Source organism: Callionymus lyra, chromosome 1 (genome assembly GCF_982586985.1).
Source record: "Callionymus lyra chromosome 1, fCalLyr1.hap1.1, whole genome shotgun sequence".
Taxonomy (NCBI): domain Eukaryota; kingdom Metazoa; phylum Chordata; class Actinopteri; order Syngnathiformes; family Callionymidae; genus Callionymus; species Callionymus lyra.
This window is the reverse complement of record NC_141818.1, coordinates 47,851,359-47,869,157: the sequence shown is the minus strand read 5'-3', so window position 1 is coordinate 47,869,157 and position 17,799 is coordinate 47,851,359. Positions and strand designations below refer to the sequence as shown.

The 17,799-nt window shown below is 40.4% G+C and overlaps 1 protein-coding gene and 5 non-coding genes across 10 annotated transcripts in view; all 6 read left to right on the top strand.

Moving 5' to 3' along the window:
• The window catches only part of micu3a (mitochondrial calcium uptake 3a), a 26,964-nt gene extending 24,920 nt beyond the window's left edge, over window positions 1–2,044 (top strand). For 3 of the 5 annotated variants that reach the window (XM_087810941.1, XM_087810959.1, XM_087810925.1), the window contains 4 exons: window positions 1–62; window positions 128–285; window positions 1,398–1,462; window positions 1,599–2,044. The exon at window positions 1–62 is cut by the window's left edge and continues 47 nt beyond it. In XM_087810941.1, the coding sequence (XP_087667067.1) occupies window positions 1–62; window positions 128–285; window positions 1,398–1,462; window positions 1,599–1,605 (292 nt within the window). In that variant the 3' untranslated portion in view covers window positions 1,606–2,044. Of the gene's footprint in view, window positions 63–127; window positions 286–1,397 lie in introns of all 5 variants that reach the window. The other 2 variants (XM_087810951.1, XM_087810933.1) reach the window with 1 other exon arrangement.
• A 1,547-nt stretch (window positions 2,045–3,591) lies between these two features.
• On the top strand, window positions 3,592–3,807 carry LOC148089971 (small nucleolar RNA U3). The gene has a single exon (XR_015709237.1). It is a non-coding gene; the product is annotated as a small nucleolar RNA U3 (small nucleolar RNA).
• A 2,440-nt stretch (window positions 3,808–6,247) lies between these two features.
• Window positions 6,248–6,463, top strand: LOC148089970 (small nucleolar RNA U3). The gene has a single exon (XR_015709236.1). It is a non-coding gene; the product is annotated as a small nucleolar RNA U3 (small nucleolar RNA).
• Window positions 6,464–7,614: 1,151 nt separating this feature from the next.
• On the top strand, window positions 7,615–7,830 carry LOC148089969 (small nucleolar RNA U3). The gene has a single exon (XR_015709240.1). It is a non-coding gene; the product is annotated as a small nucleolar RNA U3 (small nucleolar RNA).
• A 2,012-nt stretch (window positions 7,831–9,842) lies between these two features.
• Window positions 9,843–10,058, top strand: LOC148089968 (small nucleolar RNA U3). The gene has a single exon (XR_015709235.1). It is a non-coding gene; the product is annotated as a small nucleolar RNA U3 (small nucleolar RNA).
• Window positions 10,059–11,219: 1,161 nt separating this feature from the next.
• Window positions 11,220–11,435, top strand: LOC148089967 (small nucleolar RNA U3). Its single transcript, XR_015709242.1, has one exon. It is a non-coding gene; the product is annotated as a small nucleolar RNA U3 (small nucleolar RNA).
• The last annotated feature ends 6,364 nt before the right edge of the window (window positions 11,436–17,799 follow it).

Sequence of the window (17,799 nt, the reverse complement as noted above, 5' to 3'; positions counted from 1 at the left end):
CCTGGAGGACTTCGCCATCGCCATGCAGATGTACAACTTCGCCTCGCGCTCCATCGGTCAAGGTGAGCGAGAAGCGACGCGTGGAGATGAAGATGAAACGTTTTTTTATTTCACCTTCTCGTCCCAGACGAGTTCGCCCGGGCGGTCTACGTGGCGACGGGTCTGAACCTGACGCGTCACCTGGTCAACACCATCTTCAAGATCTTCGACGTGGACCACGACGACCAGCTCTCCTACAAGGAGTTCATCGGCATCATGAAGGACCGGCTGCACCGAGGAGCTCGGGTGAGAAGCGCTTCAGCGGGTCCGTCAAAAAAAACGTGGCTGCAGGAAGTGACATATGAACGGGGGGGTGGTGGGGGGGGTTATTGATCCACATCAAAGCAATTTACCTCCCTCTGTGTGGAGGTCAGAGGTCAAGGTTTGCAACGGACTCCCACGTCGCTGCAGAGTCACCGTTTTTAAGCGTTAAACAGCAGATGGACTCGTGTGGAGCGCCCCCTGCAGGAACGTATTTGCAGCTTCTTTTAAGGGGAAAAAAACTTCTTAACTTAAAAATGGTAAAATAGAATCAGGAATCAGGTTTTTTTGCCAGAAGGACACATTATAAAATAGCATGAATGAAAGAAATTATAAATAAATAATAATAATAAACATAAGTGACTCAAGCCTGTGTATAAACATTCAATGAAATTAAATAATAAATGAGAATTAAATAACTAAATAACTGAAGCGTTTGTGATCTGAAATTAAAGCTTAAAAACCTAATGTTCCTCTTGCTTTAATCTTTTATTATATTATCTTGTTTTGCTCTGCATCTAATCTGTCAAAACATCAAAATAGAATCAGAATCAGAAACATTTATTGCCAGTTTTGTCAACACGGTACAGAATATAAAAATGAAACAAAAAAGATTCATAAAACAAAACAAGATACATTTCAATTAAATAGGATACATTATCATAAAATAGCGTTTGTATTCATTAAAAGCATAAATAACAATATTAACTTGGGATAAATATAAATTAAGGTGAATCTATTCAGATAAAATGGCTTATGCCAAAATAAATGATGACATTCCAGGTGTATGTTTTGTAAAAAAAAAAACGTTTTAAAAACTGATTATTGTTTAACATTATGGTCTGGAAAAGCGCTCTATAAATATAACTTACTTATTATCTTTCTAAAGAAACGTCATCAATACTATGTCAATACTAACTGACTACTTCCCTCTAGTGGTCAAACCGAGAGTTACAGATGAAGTCAATGATGGTTTCGTCACATGTTTGTTTGGCTTAACAACAGTTTTTCTCTCAGTTTCTTCTCATTTTAACACTAAACTAACCTCATTTATCTTCTTTTTTTCTTCTGTATTCTATCACCTCCGGACCCCACAGGGCTACAAGAGTGTGGAGCGAGCCGTCTCCTTCAAGACCTGCCTGAAGAGGGAACTGGCGAGCAGATGAGTAGCTCCATGTTTGTGTCAAGATCATGACAAATAAATGACATTAAACTAATAATGGGAGGCCATTTATCTCAGTAGAAGAAGAAGAAGAAGAAGAAGAGCTGATCCTGACACTGTCTCTCGTGATCTGCACCAGGTGAAAGCTCCTCCGCCGTCGTGGTCGTCCTTCTCCAAGGCCAGGAAGCAGGTGCAGAGACTCTGAAGGAAGATGGAGGGATCGTCTTAGAGGATTGGACGCAATCATCAGAAGGAAAAAAAACAAACAATCTTCTTTGTAATCTATGCATGTCGGGATAAACATGTTTTCCTAACGTTGGTGTTTTCTCCGCAAAAAAACGGAATATATTTATATGTAAATATATCCGTTATGACGTCAACATCTCATCAATTTGCACTATATTATATTTCCTTTATATTTGCACTCGTGTCCTCAAGAGAAAATATATAACTTTATATTTTACTGTATCATCTCATTTTTACCTTGAATCGTTTCCGGTGCATGTTTTCATATTTATTTCCTCTTTAATGGTGTGAAGATATTGTTTTTAGTGGTTAAAAATAAAAATATCAAACTGGAAAAAGTGGATGTTTTTGTTTGTGTCAGAGAATGAACGTCAGTTGATCTGGGCATGCGCAGTGAGCACCTCTCACTATAGGTTTTTAATTCGTGGACGATTTAAAATAAAGGATTATTTCCTAAATGTTCAGCACTACAGGTGAGTGAGATTATCTTTTACCTGAATGTCTAACTCGTCATGACTCGTGGACATTTTATTTCAACATTTAAAGTTGTCTACAAGTGCAGGGGGCGATGCTAACTGCTAAGCTAACCCCCGAATTAGCGACTACATTTTACTTTTTTTTAAATAAAACGAACGTTTTGGTGGATATTTTACTTATTTTTAAAAATACACCGATAAGCTTATGCTCTTAACATTCAAGGTTGAAGAGGAATAGTTGAGTAAATATGTAGTATTTCGTTGTTAAAATCTGCGTCAACTTTTTTTAATGACATTTTGACGGACGTTACGTATAAATAACGGGGTATGGAATGTATTAAGACTTTTTATTTTACAGCGTAACTTTAATTCAAACGTCTTATTTAAACTTTTATTACATTATTTAAAAAAAAAATCATTAATCATCAATTGTTATTCAAATGTGTTAAGCTAGGTGTGCGGCTCTGCTAACGATGACGTCACGATTAGTTACTTATCGTGCTCGTTGTATTTTAGTTATATGTGTGTTTGGACATAATTGCTCGATTTTTAAATACTTTATATAGTTTATGTTTATAAACAGTTGTCATTTCGGTACACAAGTAATAATTATTGTAAGTGTTATTTATTTATAATTACACGTCTAAGAATGCTGCCATCTAGTGTCGGTCAAGTGCAACGAATAAAGGAGAAGAATCGAAACGTTTTAAAGCAAAGATAATAAAAATATATCGTTATTTATGGAAAGTAAAGCAATATTTATTCTCATTAATCATTCGGGTCAATAGTAGTAAAGCAACTGTATCTGTATCTTTTAAATAATAAATGTGTATTTTTTTTGTGTGGAATATATTTAAACATACAATACTTTATACAAAATAATCATCCGAAACATATAATAATAATAAAAACGAATTTCAAAGTTGTGAGTTTCCCTTTTAACTATTTTAACTATGATTTGTACTGAAACATTCTTTTCCATGAGTGACACGCGGAAGGCGGAACCTTACTCTCAGTGGGGAAGATTATAAACGACGCACCGAAGCCGACTATATTTAACATTAACAAAGATAACTACCTATAAATATGAAAATGTTTTTTATTTTTCTCAATAGTTAAACTTTTAAAAAGGGTTTCAAGGCTTAATCATTAATCAATATTCGGATTATATTAGTTTGTTTTGTGTTAGGAGCGTGGGTCCCTGTGCTCGCGCAAAGCATTGTGGGACAAAACTTTATTTAAAATCGCTTTATTAACATGTATTGATCGACTGATGAACACTGTCGAGTATATGGTTGAATGCGTCGAGTTAGTTTGACGTCATCGGTTGAAGCTCTTGTTGAGGTTCACCGTCACTGTGAGAGCTCGTTGAATACATGCGGTGTGTCGCTCGCCCAGAGTTAAGTTAAGACTATACTTTCAGGGATCATTTCTATAGTACTTAACTTAAGAAATGTGTTTCTAAAGTGTTTGGTCTCACTAACCACGATGAAGAGTCGTGATATTCCTTCCTGAGCGTGAAGCAGACACAGAATAATGATTCACTTCATATGTTCTCTGTCATTGATGAACGTTCTTTACTTCCTTGTGGAGCATTGAGGGCAGGAATATGATCAGAGTGGTTCTTACTTGATGTCAATATAATATAAACATAGTACTGCAGATAACTCACGTTTTAGTGTCTGTTAAACACAATATTACTTTGTTAATTGTTGGATCATTCAATTGAATCATAAATGTCCTAAAACCAAATGAATATTTAAGTACAGGAATGGTGATTTGTTAATTTCTTATCAAGACCAGGGTCACAAAGCACTTAAACAATCAAAAACAATACTCAATAATATACCTAAATATATACTTAAAAGATCAAGAAAACATAGACAAACGAAGCATCAACAAGAAAGAAAAGAAAAAGAAAAAACACAAATAAAAGTGTCTTAAGATGTATTATAACAAATATTGCAAACGTAAATAAAAGCCCCCTATGTATCCATCCATCCATATTGTAGAGGAAATTATAAACGAATATATAAAACGTTTTCACAAGTGGTAAGTAAGTAAGTCATTTATATTTATAGAGTGCTTTTCCAGACCAGGGTCACAAATCGCTTAAAAACAATCAAAACAATACTCAATAAAATATATACTTTAAAAGATCAAGATCAAATAAAAGTGTCTTGAGATGTTTCTTGAAGGAGTCAGTAGATCATCAAACACAGATGTTTCTTGAAGGAGTCAGTAGATCATCAAACACAGATGTTTCTTGAAGGAGTCAGTAGATCATCAAACACAGATGTTTCTTGAAGGAGTCAGTAGATCATCAAACACAGATGTTTCTTGAAGGAGTCAGTAGATCATCAAACACAGATGTTTCTTGAAGGAGTCAGTAGATCATCAAACACAGATGTTTCTTGAAGGAGTCAGTAGATCATCAAACACACATGTTTCTTGAAGGAGTCAGTAGATCATCAAACACAGATGTTTCTTGAAGGAGTCAGTAGATCATCAAACACAGAGATCGTTCCAAAGCTTAGGAGCAACAGTCTGTCAGGATTTCTCTCCTCTGGTCCTGAACCGTGTTCAGGAACCATTAGTAGATGCTGATCCACAGACCTCAGAGCCCGAGCTGGGGTGTAAGTCTGGATCAGATCACTGATGGAAGGTCTGACCATGAATAGATCTGAAAGTAAGAACCAGAATTTTAAAATGATCCTGAAAGAAACTGGCAGCCAGTGAAGAGTTTGAAGGATCGGAGAAATGTGAGTTCTTCTACTAGAGCGTAGTTTTAAATACTAGATTTAAACAAGATAAAATATGTTTCTGTGTATGTTTACACATTTCCATGCTCTTGTTAACACCTAATGAAAACTAATAGAAAGTAAAATGACAACTTCAATACATATTTAAAGTCATTTATTTGACTTACAACAAATAAAATAAATAACTTTTTTAAATAATGCACTTGGGTTTGAAATAAAGTCGTTTTAGCATATGAACTATACATTAACATGTTGTTGCTGCTAGTAATTATTCATTTATAACAAATATGTATAATAACAAATATTACATACTTAAATTAAAAGCCCCTTTCCCTCAATATATATATATCTATATTTATATATAAATATAGATATAGATACAGATATAGATATAGACAGATATAGATATATATTGTAGAAGGAATTATAAACGAATATATTAAACGTTTTCATTAGCGGCTTGTATTTAATGTTTACAAAAAGTATACAAATCCACCTATGTTACACACTTAAAAAAATAAAAACAGACAAACAACATCGACAGGTTCATGAACTAGTGAGTTTCGAGGGCGAACTCAGTGGTTAATTGACCTTTAAAGTATATTGTTTTGATTGTTTAAGCACTTTGTGTCCTTGGTTTGGAAAAGCGCTATATAAATACAAATTACTTACTTACTAAATATTTTAAACAATGATTTAAACAATGAAATAAACCTAAAAATAAGTTGTGTATTTTGCTACATTTTTCCCAACAGCGTGTAATTCCTCGTCTTTCCCTTTTTTTCACCCTTTCCTTGCTCGTCATTTTTAAACTTCTCTGTCTGACCAACATTCACCTCTGAGACGCTGATGTAACGAGTGAATCACTCGGAACTGCTCGGCTGTTTCCGTCGTCAGTTAACCTTTGACACAAGCTTCCAAAATGGCGGCGCCCGTGTTGTTTACATTTTACCGTTAGATATTGAACAGTTGAAAATGTTTAATAACAGTCAAGTGTGGACGATTTTATTAAGTTAACTCGACAAAACAATTACGCTACCAGTGTTTATTAACTTATTAAAAGACAAGGGCGGTCACGGCAAGTTGTTGCCGTAAACACGGCTACATTTTTCAGGGTATTACGGCAAATTGGAACCCCTGTATATACATGTTGTGTATTTAATTTGAAATATACTAAGTATTTGTTTGATACTCTCATGTCTGTGTGATTTAATAAATGACAATAATCTTTATGTTTATACCACCGTCACTGTGAGAGCTCGTTCAAAACATGCGGTGTGTCGCTCGCCCAGAGTTAAGTTAAGACTATACTTTCAGGGATCATTTCTATAGTACTTAACTTAAGAAATGTGTTTCTAAAGTGTTTGGTCTCACTAACCACGATGAAGAGTCGTGATATTCCTTCCTGAGCGTGAAGCAGACACAGAATAATGATTCACTTCATATGTTCTCTGTCATTGATGAACGTTCTTTACTTCCTTGTGGAGCATTGAGGGCAGGAATATGATCAGAGTGGTTCTTACATGATGTTAATATAATATAAATAATATGTTGTACTCAATGAATTAAATTCTAAAATGCAATAAAAACCTTCCTCTGTCATTTTTACATCAAACACATTATTTAATCTTTTCACATTGTAGATGTTAAATTGAATCATAAATACAATTTTAACAAGTTAAAATGTTTTTATTTACAGGCATTTTCATAGTTTTTTAAACTACATTTAAGTTTGTTTTGTATGGATCTTTGTTCGTCTGTCATTATAAGATACTATTAAAAATGGTATTTTTTTTCAAATGTCTCTCGGCTTTTCCTTAATTTTCTGAGACTCCTGTGTTTTCTATCCGTGTTATTTTGACCTTTTAAGTATATATTTTATTGAGTATTGTTTTGATTGTTTAAGCGCTTTGTGACCCTGGTCTCTATAAAAACTAATTACTTACTTACAATTGATCGCAATAAATAACTAACGTACATGTTGTTGATGTCTCCATCTTTTGGTAGAATTATGTAACTTCTATTTAGTTTAAAAAATAAATACTTACATTTATCAGATCACAAGCCTGTCATAGTGCAGTGGAATATTTTTTAAGGTTTTCGAACCAATAACTCACAGTGTTTGTTGTGTTCTGTAAAAGAACAAATACTGATTTAAAAGAAACAATATTTAAACTATTTTTTAGTCGTCACAATATTTTATATTTGTGTTGTTCAGAAGTTAAAGACAACAATCATAATTGTTTTACACAAATGTGTTTTCTTGTTGTAGACAATAACACATTTGAATCACAGTAAAAAATACCATGTTGTGTTTACAACACTGACAATAAAAGTTTCTGATTATGATATTATTGACACCAAATTAATATTTTGAATTAATCGTTTTAAACAACAAAAACAAAAGTTGCTTCTTATGAGTTATTAATTTACTACATTTATGTTTTCTAAATATATGTTTAATCTTTCTCTAAAAATCATTGTTGAGTTTCAGTTTAAAATATGTAAAATATATGTCTATAAAATGTTGTGTTGTTGTTGAAATATACTAAGTATTTGTTTGATACATGTCTGTGTGATTTAATAAATGACAATAATGTAAATAATCAACCTTCACTATAACAGTTTGGTGGGAGGATGGAGTCTGATGCTCGCCCAGAGTTAAGTTAAGACTATACTTTCAGGGATCATTTCTATAGTACTTAACTTAAGAAATGTGTTTCTAAAGTGTTTGGTCTCACTAACCACGATGAAGAGTCGTGATATTCCTTCCTGAGCGTGAAGCAGACACAGAATAATGATTCACTTCATATGTTCTCTGTCATTGATGAACGTTCTTTACTTCCTTGTGGAGCATTGAGGGCAGGAATATGATCAGAGTGATTCTTACATGATGTCAATAAAATGTAAATATCAAATACTTTTGAGGCATTACATTTTAAAATGTAATAAACATGTTAGCCTTTTTCTTTGATAACATTAAACTGAATCATAAATGTCACTGAAAGCACATGTATTTTTCTAGTAGTTTTAAATACTAGATTTAAACAACTTAAAATGTTTCTATTTACAGGTGATTTTTAAACTACATTTACCTTTTGTTCATTCATGTTTAATCATGTCTTTTAAATCATTGTGGAAAGTGATTTACATTTTAAAATAAGTTTTACATACAATTTATGTATTTTTAGTGAAAACACTCAAGTATTTAACTCGTCTTATAATACTGACAAATAAATTCAAGTTGTAAAGATCTTTTTCTAGACCAGGGTCACAAAGAGCTTGAACAATCAAAAATAACTTACTTACAATTTGCTGAAGATCGATAAAGTTTATTCATCCATCTATCATCCATCCATCCATCCGTCCTTCCATCTATCTATTTCCAAATATACATTAAAATGGATCTTTGTTCGTTTGTCATCAATCAGTCATTATAAGATATTATTAAAAACAAATTGTATTTTATTGTGTTGTGCAGAATTCTTATCAAGATTTAATTATATAAAATGTAATAATCACATAAGCAACCTTTTTTTATTGTTTAACATCAAAGTGAATCATGAATATCATTGAAACCAAATGTAAGTGAAATCATTTTAAATACTAGATTTAAACAAAAAGTATATATTTACACATTTTCATGCTCTTGTTAACACCTATTGAAAACAACAAGAAAGTAAAATGACAACTTCAATACATATTTTCAGTCATTTATTTGACTTACAACAACAAATAATGCAATAACATTTTTAAATAATGCACTGGGGTTTGACATAATGACATAATCAGCTATACATTAACATGTTGTTGTTGCTAGTAATTATTCATTTATAACAAATATGTACAATAACAAATATTCACAAACTTAAATAAAAAGCCCCTTTCCCTCAATAAATATAGATATATAGAAATATATATATATATATATATATATATATACAGTATATATAGATGTAGATATAGAGATATATCTCTATCTCTATCTCTATCTCTATCTCTATATAGATATAGATATATTATAGAGGAAATTATAAACGAATATATAAAACGTTTTTCATTAGTGACTTGTATTCAATGTTTACAAAAAGTATACAAATCCACCTATGTTACACACTTCAAAATAAAAACACACAAACAACATCGACAGGTTCATGAACTAGTGAGTTTCGAGGGCGAACTCAGTGGTTAATTGACCTTTAAAGTATATTGTTTTGATTGTTTAAGAGCTTTGTGACTCTGGTCTGGAAAAGCGAAATTACTTACTTACTAAATACTTTTAACACTGATTTAAACAATGAAATAAACCTAAAAATAAGTTGTGTATTTTGCTACATTTTTTCCCAACGGCGTGTAATTCCTCGTCTTTCCCTTTTTTTCACCCTTTCCTTGCTCGTCATTTTTAAACTTCTCTGTCTGACCAACATTCACCTCTGAGACGCTGATGTAACGAGTGAATCACTCGGAACTGCTCGGCTGTTTCCGTCGTCAGTTAACCTTTGACACAAGCTTCCAAAATGGCGGCGCCCGTGTTGTTTACCTTTTACCGTTAGATATTGAACAGTTGAAAATGTTTAATAACAGTCAAGTGTGGACGATTTTATTAAGTTAACTCGACGAAACAATTACGCTACCAGTGTTTATTAACTTATTAAAAGACAAGGGCGGTCACGGCAAGTTGTTGCCGTAAACACGGCTACATTTTTCAGGGTATTACGGCAAATTGGAACCCCTGTATATACATGTTGTGTATTTAATTTGAAATATACTAAGTATTTGTTTGATACTCTCATGTCTGTGTGATTTAATAAATGACAATAATCTTTATGTTTATACCACCGTCACTGTGAGAGCTCGTTGAAAACATGCGGTGTGTCGCTCGCCCAGAGTTAAGTTAAGACTATACTTTCAGGGATCATTTCTATAGTACTTAACTTAAGAAATGTGTTTCTAAAGTGTTTGGTCTCACTAACCACGATGAAGAGTCGTGATATTCCTTCCTGAGCGTGAAGCAGACACAGAATAATGATTCACTTCATATGTTCTCTGTCATTGATGAACGTTCTTTACTTCCTTGTGGAGCATTGAGGGCAGGAATATGATCAGAGTGGTTCTTACATGATGTTAATATAATATAAATAATATGTTAAACCTATAAAGAGTTAAATTATCAAATGCAATAAAAACAATAATGTGCCCTTTTACATAAAACACATTTAACATTATCACATTGTAGATAACATTAAATTGAATCATAAATATCATTGAAACCAATTGTGTGTTTCAATTAAAGTAGTTAAATACTAGATTTAAACAAGTTAAAATATGTTTCTGTGTACAGGATTTTTTTTTATAGTTCTTTAAACTACACTTAAGTTGGTTTTGTTCATGAAAACACTCAAGTATTTATCTATCTATCTATCTATCTATCTATCTATCTATCTATTCATTTCCAAATAAACGTTAACGTTGATTTTATTCGTTTCTTATCAATCAGTCATTATAAGATATTATAAAAAACAAATTGTATTTTATTGAAACACAATTGATCACAATAAACAACTAACGTACATGTTGTTTATCTCTCCATCTTGTGGTAGAATTATGTAACTGCTTATTCTATTTAGTTTATCTTCGTTTAAAAAAATAAATACTTACATTTATCCGATCACAAGCCTGTCATAGTGCAGTGGAATATTTTTAAACGTTTTCAAACAAATAAATCACAGTGTTTGTTGTGTTCTGTAAAAGAACAAATACTGATTTAAAAGAAACAACATTTACACTATTTTTAGTCGTCACAATATTTTATATTTGTGTTGTTCAGAAGTTAAAGACAACAATGATAATTGTTTCACACAAATGTGTTTTCTTGTTGTAGACAATAACACATTTGAATCACAGTAAAAAATACCATGTTGTGTTTACAACACTGACAATAAAAGTTTCTGATTATGATATTATTGACACCAAATTAATATTTTGAATTAAATGTTTTAAACTGGAAAAAATCAGTTGCAATTATTAATTTACTACATTTATTTTTCTAAATGTATGTTTAATATTCTTTAAAAATCATTGTAGAGTTTGAGTTACATTTTTAAATACATGTAAAACTTACTTAAAAATGTTGTGTATTTAATTTGAAATATATTGAGTATTTGTTTGATACACGTCTGTGTGATTTAATAAATGACAATAATGTAAATAATCAACCTTCACTATAACAGTTTGGTGGGAGGATGGAGTCTGATGCTCGCCCAGAGTTAAGTTAAGACTGTACTTTCAGGGATCATTTCTATAGTACTTAACTTAAGAAATGTGTTTCTAAAGTGTTTGGTCTCACTAACCACGATGAAGAGTCGTGATATTCCTTCCTGAGCGTGAAGCAGACACAGAATAATGATTCACTTCATATGTTCTCTGTCATTGATGAACGTTCTTTACTTCCTTGTGGAGCATAGAGGGCAGGAATATGATCAGAGTGGTTCTTACATGCTGGTAAAACAATATAAACATCATATATCATAAAAAATTACATTCAGAAATGTAATAAACACATTAGTCAATCATTTTTCATTTCTGATTACTTGGAGATGAGCGGGAAGAGAAAGGGCGGAGGACTGGCGGTGTTCGTTAACGAGAAGTGGTGCCTTCCCAGGCACGTCACTCTAAAGGATCAACACTGCTCTCCTGACATTGAACTTTCGGCACTGAGTCTGAGACCCTTCTACTTGCCACGGGAGTTCTACGTCATTGGTGCTCCGCCCTCCAACGGCTTCGCTATGGGTTTACCCCGAGGCACCGCCTCGTCTCTGAGAAAGCTTAATGAACTCGCCACCCAGCAGGGGGCAGTACCCTCCTATAAAGGCGGGAAGCACCCGCCGCACTTTCTCCTTTTTCAACTCAGCGAGAAAGCTCCTGACAGTGGAATGTAATGATGGCGAATGAATATTGAAGTGAACCATGTGTGCACGAAGACTCCCTGAAGAGGAGACACACATGTCTGCTTCGTTTTGCCTAGAGGCCCAAATCACACGTGATGATTATGTGGCCTTCCGAGCGCTTCCCACGGCTTTTGACAGTGTTGGGAAGCGTTCGAGGCTTGTCGACCCACGCCGCCCCAGATCATGATTATGATCAACACAGGACTGCCGTGTTGTTTAAGAAAACAACATGGCAGTCCTGTGCGCTGCACTCGACAAGCTCACGTTCCAACGTGTTGGGCCCTGATGAGTCGAACTGAGTCGTCCATCGGTCATGAACAGATGTCGACGAGGAGGACGACTGGCTCGCTGCATGGAGTCGGCCATGGGGTATGCGAGAGCGATCAGGTTAGTATCTCTTGCAGGTCTCATGGCCCTCCTGCAGCGCACTCGACGGGTTCACTTGAGAGGTATTAGTGTGCATGTGGCTCCGCCTGTGAGTGTGACGTATTCACAGGCGTCATTAGAGACTTTCGCCGCTAATGCTAAGCTAACATGCTCCGCCGTTCATAGACGGCGAGAGTTTCCTCTCAGAACACAGTTCGGAGGAGGTTTTAAACCCCTTCGTCCGGGTCATGCCGAGACTGTAATAACGGAGTCTGTCTACACGAATGAAGGGCAGACTCAACCATGTGCTTTGTTTCCAGATAAGCAAATGTCCACGAGACCGGCTTGACGAACAGGTCGGGACCGCCAGCGGGGCTGGAGAATGTACGGGACCGGGTGAGTGATGCGGTGCCGACGCGCGCGCGACCTAACTCAATTCAGCTCCGGGTTAATTCTCCAGCGCTTTCCTCCACATCGCGGGTTTTGTCAGCTCCGGTGACACTAAGAAGTGCTCAGGGAGTTGGGAAGACTTCCGGGGGGGGAAGGGAACACGCACGACGCGCATCTGAGGTGTCTCACGCACACTTGCGCGCTTCTCCCACAGAGCCGGCTTTTATGTATGAGAGTGGGGGTTCTAGTGAATCCAACTCGAGTACATGCTCTGTGGATTCAAGAGATAGAGACGCGGCTTGTGTGATGCCCTTTCGTCTACGGCCCGTCCTTGGGGGGCGGGCCGGAGGACTACCCACGGTTCGCCAGGGCTGCGGTTCTGACAGAACATTATTCGGCTTGGAGTCGCCTGGTTTTACTTCTAGGACCCACTTGGCTGGGGGGAGTAATCAGGCGGGGCTATGCGCTACAGTTTGCCCGTCAACCCCCGCGTTTTTCAGGGATTCTCTGGACGCGTATGGCGGAGCAGGAGAAACTATCCTGTTTGAGAAACGAGGTGTCTACTCTGCTGCAGAAGGAGGTCGTAGAACTGGTCCCTGCAGCCGAGATGATGACAGGGTTTTACTCCCGGTACTTCCTCGTGGCGAAGAAGACCGGGGGTTGGAGGCCCATTTTGGACCTCAGCTATTTGAACAAGTTCATAGCTACCCGCCCGTTTCGCATGTTGACGGTCAAGAACTGCTTTCAGGTGTATGTCCAGGAGATTGGATGACATCTATCGACCTGACCGACGCGTACTTTCACATACCGATAGTCAAGAGACATCGAAAGTACTTGCGTTTCGCCCTCGAGGGTCGGGTGTTTCAGTACACTCGACTTCCGTTCGGCTACTCTCTGGCACCCAGGACCTTCACCAAGTGTGTGGAAGCGGCAGTGGAGCCTTTGAGAGTGAGTGGGGTAAGGATCTTGACCTATCTGGACGACTGGTTGATCCTTGCCAGGTCAGAGGCAGAAAGTTACGCTCACACACAGAAGGTGTTGAGCCATATTGCCACCCTGGGGTTCACAGTGAACCTCAGCAAGAGCGCTCTGACTCCAGTTCAACAGTTAGTTTACCTGGGGGTACTGTTGAACTCGGAGGAAGGATACGCGCGCCTCCCGGACGTGCGTATCCAGCCCATTCTCCGACTGACAACACAGTTGCTGGAAGCTCGGTGTCAAGTGACAACAGCAGGCACTGTTATGTCCCTCCTGGGGCTCATGGCGGCAGCCCACACGGTTGTTCGGCTGGGCTTGCTGCACATGAGGGAGCTTCAGAGATGGTTTGGTCGTCTCAAGCTAGACCTCAAGCGGGAAAGAGGTCGGAAAGTGCGCCTTCCCGCTCGGGTTTTGCAGGACATCCAGTTTTGGAACTCTCACGCCAACCTCAGGCGGAGAGTTCCATTGGGTTGCGTCCTTCGTTACACTCAAGTGTTTACAGACGCTTCCCTGACAGGTTGGGGAGGCACCTCGGGTCAGGCCTACGCCAGTGGGGTCTGGAGCAGTCCGGTGCTCAGACACATAAACTGGCTAGAGCTGAAGGCGATTCACAATGTCCTGCTTCACCTCTCTCCCCAACTGTCACGGTCCAACGTCCTAGTATTTTCAGACAGCTCCACCGCCGTGGCGTACGTAAATCGCCAAGGTGGAGTCAGATCCCCAGCCCTTCTGTGTGTGGCAAGGAAGATTTGGCTGTGGGCGGACTGTCACCTGCTTTCGCTCAGAGCCCAGCACGTCCCGGGCGAGCTGAATGCAGTAGCGGACAGACTGTCGAGGGGGGCCGTCCAGGACGAATGGGGTCTGTCCGAGGCAGTGGCAAGCGAGATCTGGTCTCGATTCGGTCACCCGGTTGCAGACCTCTTCGCCAGCAAGGAGAACTTCAAATGCTCTTTGGTTCTCCCTCAGGGCTTCGGATCGCCCCCCACTAGGCGTGGACGCTTTAGCCCATTCGAGGTGGCCGGTCGGTCTGCTGTTCGCCTTCCCTCCTCCGCGGCTCCTTCTCCCCTTGATTCGGAGGACGAGGCGGGGGGGGCTGAGGTTAATTCTAGTGGCACCAGACTCCCCGGGGGCGCTCTGGTTCCCAGTGCTGGTGCGCATGGCGGTCGGGGCCCCGTGGGCCATCCCTTGGGGCCCCGCTGCCCTGTGTCAGGCGGGGGGGGGGACACTGACAGCGCCCCCGGTGCTGGGCCGGCCTCTCAAGGTGTGGCTCCTGCACGGGACGAGCTGATCGGGACCTTGGACCCGGACGTTCTCCACACGCTGGAGAACGCCCGGGCCCCATCAACACGTAGGCTTTATGCCTCAAAGTGGGGGATATTCTCCCGCTGGGGTTCAGACAGGTCCTTGGACCCCAGCTCTTGTTTGGTCTCCGCTATCCTGTCTTTCCTGCAACATTTGCTGGATAACGGGCGGACTGTGGCGACACTGAGAGTGTTCGCATCAGCCATAGCGACGAGGCATGTCGGTTTGAGGGTGCTTCGGTTCGCGCCCACCCCTTGGTGGCGCGTTTCCTGCGGGGTGCCTGCAGGCTTCGACCTCCTGCAAGGCCTTCCAGCCCTCAGTGGGATCTCCAGTTGGTACTGGACTCTCTCACAGGCCCGACCTTCGAGCCTCTTGACCAAGTCCCACTGGATATCTTGTCTTCAAGGTATCGCTCCTTCTGGCACTAACAACCACGAAGAGAGCAAGTGAGCTTTGTGCCCTCTCCATTAGCCCTGAGTGTCTTTCCTTTGGCGTCGAGGAGTCTTCGGTGTCTTTGTGTCCTAACCCAGCGTTCCAGATTCTGAGTTCCTTGTTCCGGGCGACGACCTTCACGCTGCGGGCCTTTCACCCGCCGCCTCACTCGGACCCGGGTCAGGAACGTCTCCACCTGTTGTGTCCAGTGAGGGCGTTGGCCTGTTACTTGCGGCGGGTGGCCGAGTTTAGGCGCTCTGATGCCCTTTTTGTCTGCCACGGTAGATGCCGGCGGGGAGAGGCGGTCTCCCCCCAGAGGTTATCTCATTGGGTGAGATCGGCCATTATCCGGGCCTACCGAGCAGCGGGTGGATCCGCTCCTAGCGGTCTGAGGGCACATTCCACCCGTGGCGTGGCAGCCTCAGTGGCTCTTTTTGCGGGGTGTGGCAGCAGAGGATATCTGCTCTGCTGCCTCTTGGGCGTCCACGTCTACCTTCGCTAAGGCCTATCTCCTCGACGTAACGGCGGGATCAGTAGCTCATACTGTTTTGAGCGCTGTTGTGCCCCCCTCAGGGCCCACGGCTCAAGTGGGTTTGGACCCTGGGCCGGCGGGGCCCTAGTGATGCTGCTCCAGGAGCGGCGTCCAGCTGGGGGTACATTTATCCCGTCAGGCTTCGCCTTTTGGGTAAACCCATAGCGAAGCCGTTGGAGGGCGGAGCACCAATGACGTAGAACCCCTGAGTTATCTATCATAACCTCAGGTTCTACGAGTTGGTGCGAAGCCCTCCAACCTCGTCGCCCAGCGGCCGCCCTTCTCGCTGAGTTTTCAGTTGGAGAAAGTGCGGCGGGTGCTTCCCGCCTTTATAGGAGGGTACTGCCCCCTGCTGGGTGGCGAGTTCATTAAGCTTTCTCAGAGACGAGGCGGTGCCTCGGGGTAAACCCATAGCGAAGCCGTTGGAGGGCTTCGCACCAACTCGTAGAACCTGAGGTTATGATAGATAACTCAGGGGTTTTCACATGTTGTCGCAGTGCTTGTGTACATTCCACCGTCGGCGAGCGCGGAGGCAGCATGTGACGTCATCACTGGAGTAGTGAACGGGTTACAGACTCAGAGCCCTCAGGCCCTCTTTATCATCTCCGGTGATTTTAATCACACATCTCTTTCTTCCCGTCTGCCCAAATTCATGCAGTACGTCACTTGTGCCACCAGGGACAATAACACACTGGACCTTTTTTATGCGAACACAAAAGACACTTATTTATCATCCTGGATTAATCCTGATATAAAGGCTCTCTTAAAGGAGAAGAAGAGAGTCTTTAGGTCAGGAAACAAAGAGGATCTGAGGGCAGTTCAGAAGGAGCTTAGAAGAAAGATCAGGGAGGGAAAGGAGAGGTACAGGAGGAAGATGGAAGAGAGTCTGGCCAATAAGAACACCAGAGATGTCTGGAGAGGTTTAAAATCCATATCCGGACATTAGACCAGGCTCTCTGTAGCGGCGGGGGATCAAAAGTTGGCTGACAACTTACAACAGTTATTTTTCAAGGTTTGAGGTGTCGGCTCTCCCCCCTGTTTCTCCACCATTCACACCTCTACATTTACCTTCTCCTCCCCCCCGAGCTTGTATTGTTTCAGCCCTCCCGCTGACTCCACAGGGGACAATGCCCCCCCACCCCAGCCTGTTCCTCACACCTCTCCAGGTGAGAAATCAGCTCAGGAGAACCAGGACAACAAAGGCCCCTGGACCAGACGGCATCGGTGGCAAAGTACTCAAGACGTGCTCTGACCAGTTTAGTGAAATTGTTGGACTTCTGTTCAACATGAGCTTGACCCTGGGAAGAGTTCCACTACTGTGGAAGACGTCCTGTGTGGTACTGGTGCCGAAGACTCAGCACCCTAAGGATCCCAGCTGCTACAGACCTGTGGCCTTGACATCCCACCTTATGAAGGCTCTGGAGCGGCTGGTCCTTAGTTACCTGAGTCCTCTGGTGCGCTCCTCCATGGATCCGTTGCAGTTTGCCTACCAACCTGACATCGGCGTGGAGGACTCCATCATATTCCTCCTCCACAGAGCACTTTCTCACCTGGAGTCCCCTGGAACCACTGTGAGGATCCTTTTCCTGGATCTAAGCAGTGCTTTCAATACCATCATCTGTTTGCATAACCTTATCACCTGTATTTGTTCGGGTGACACATGCTGAGTGTTCTATTCAATAAAGGTCAAGCCCGAACACTCAGGAAACGTGTCAATAACTTCTGTCTGTAACTTTCACCCCATGAGTCAGACATAACACCAACTGAATGTTACCTTATAAGGACTTGTGTGCAACAGTAGACAACGGCCTTGTAAGAATATATGCGCATGTTTTCACAACAGTAGATAACGGCCTTGTAAGAATATATGCGCGTGTTTTCACACTCGTAACTCAGAGCTCTGTAC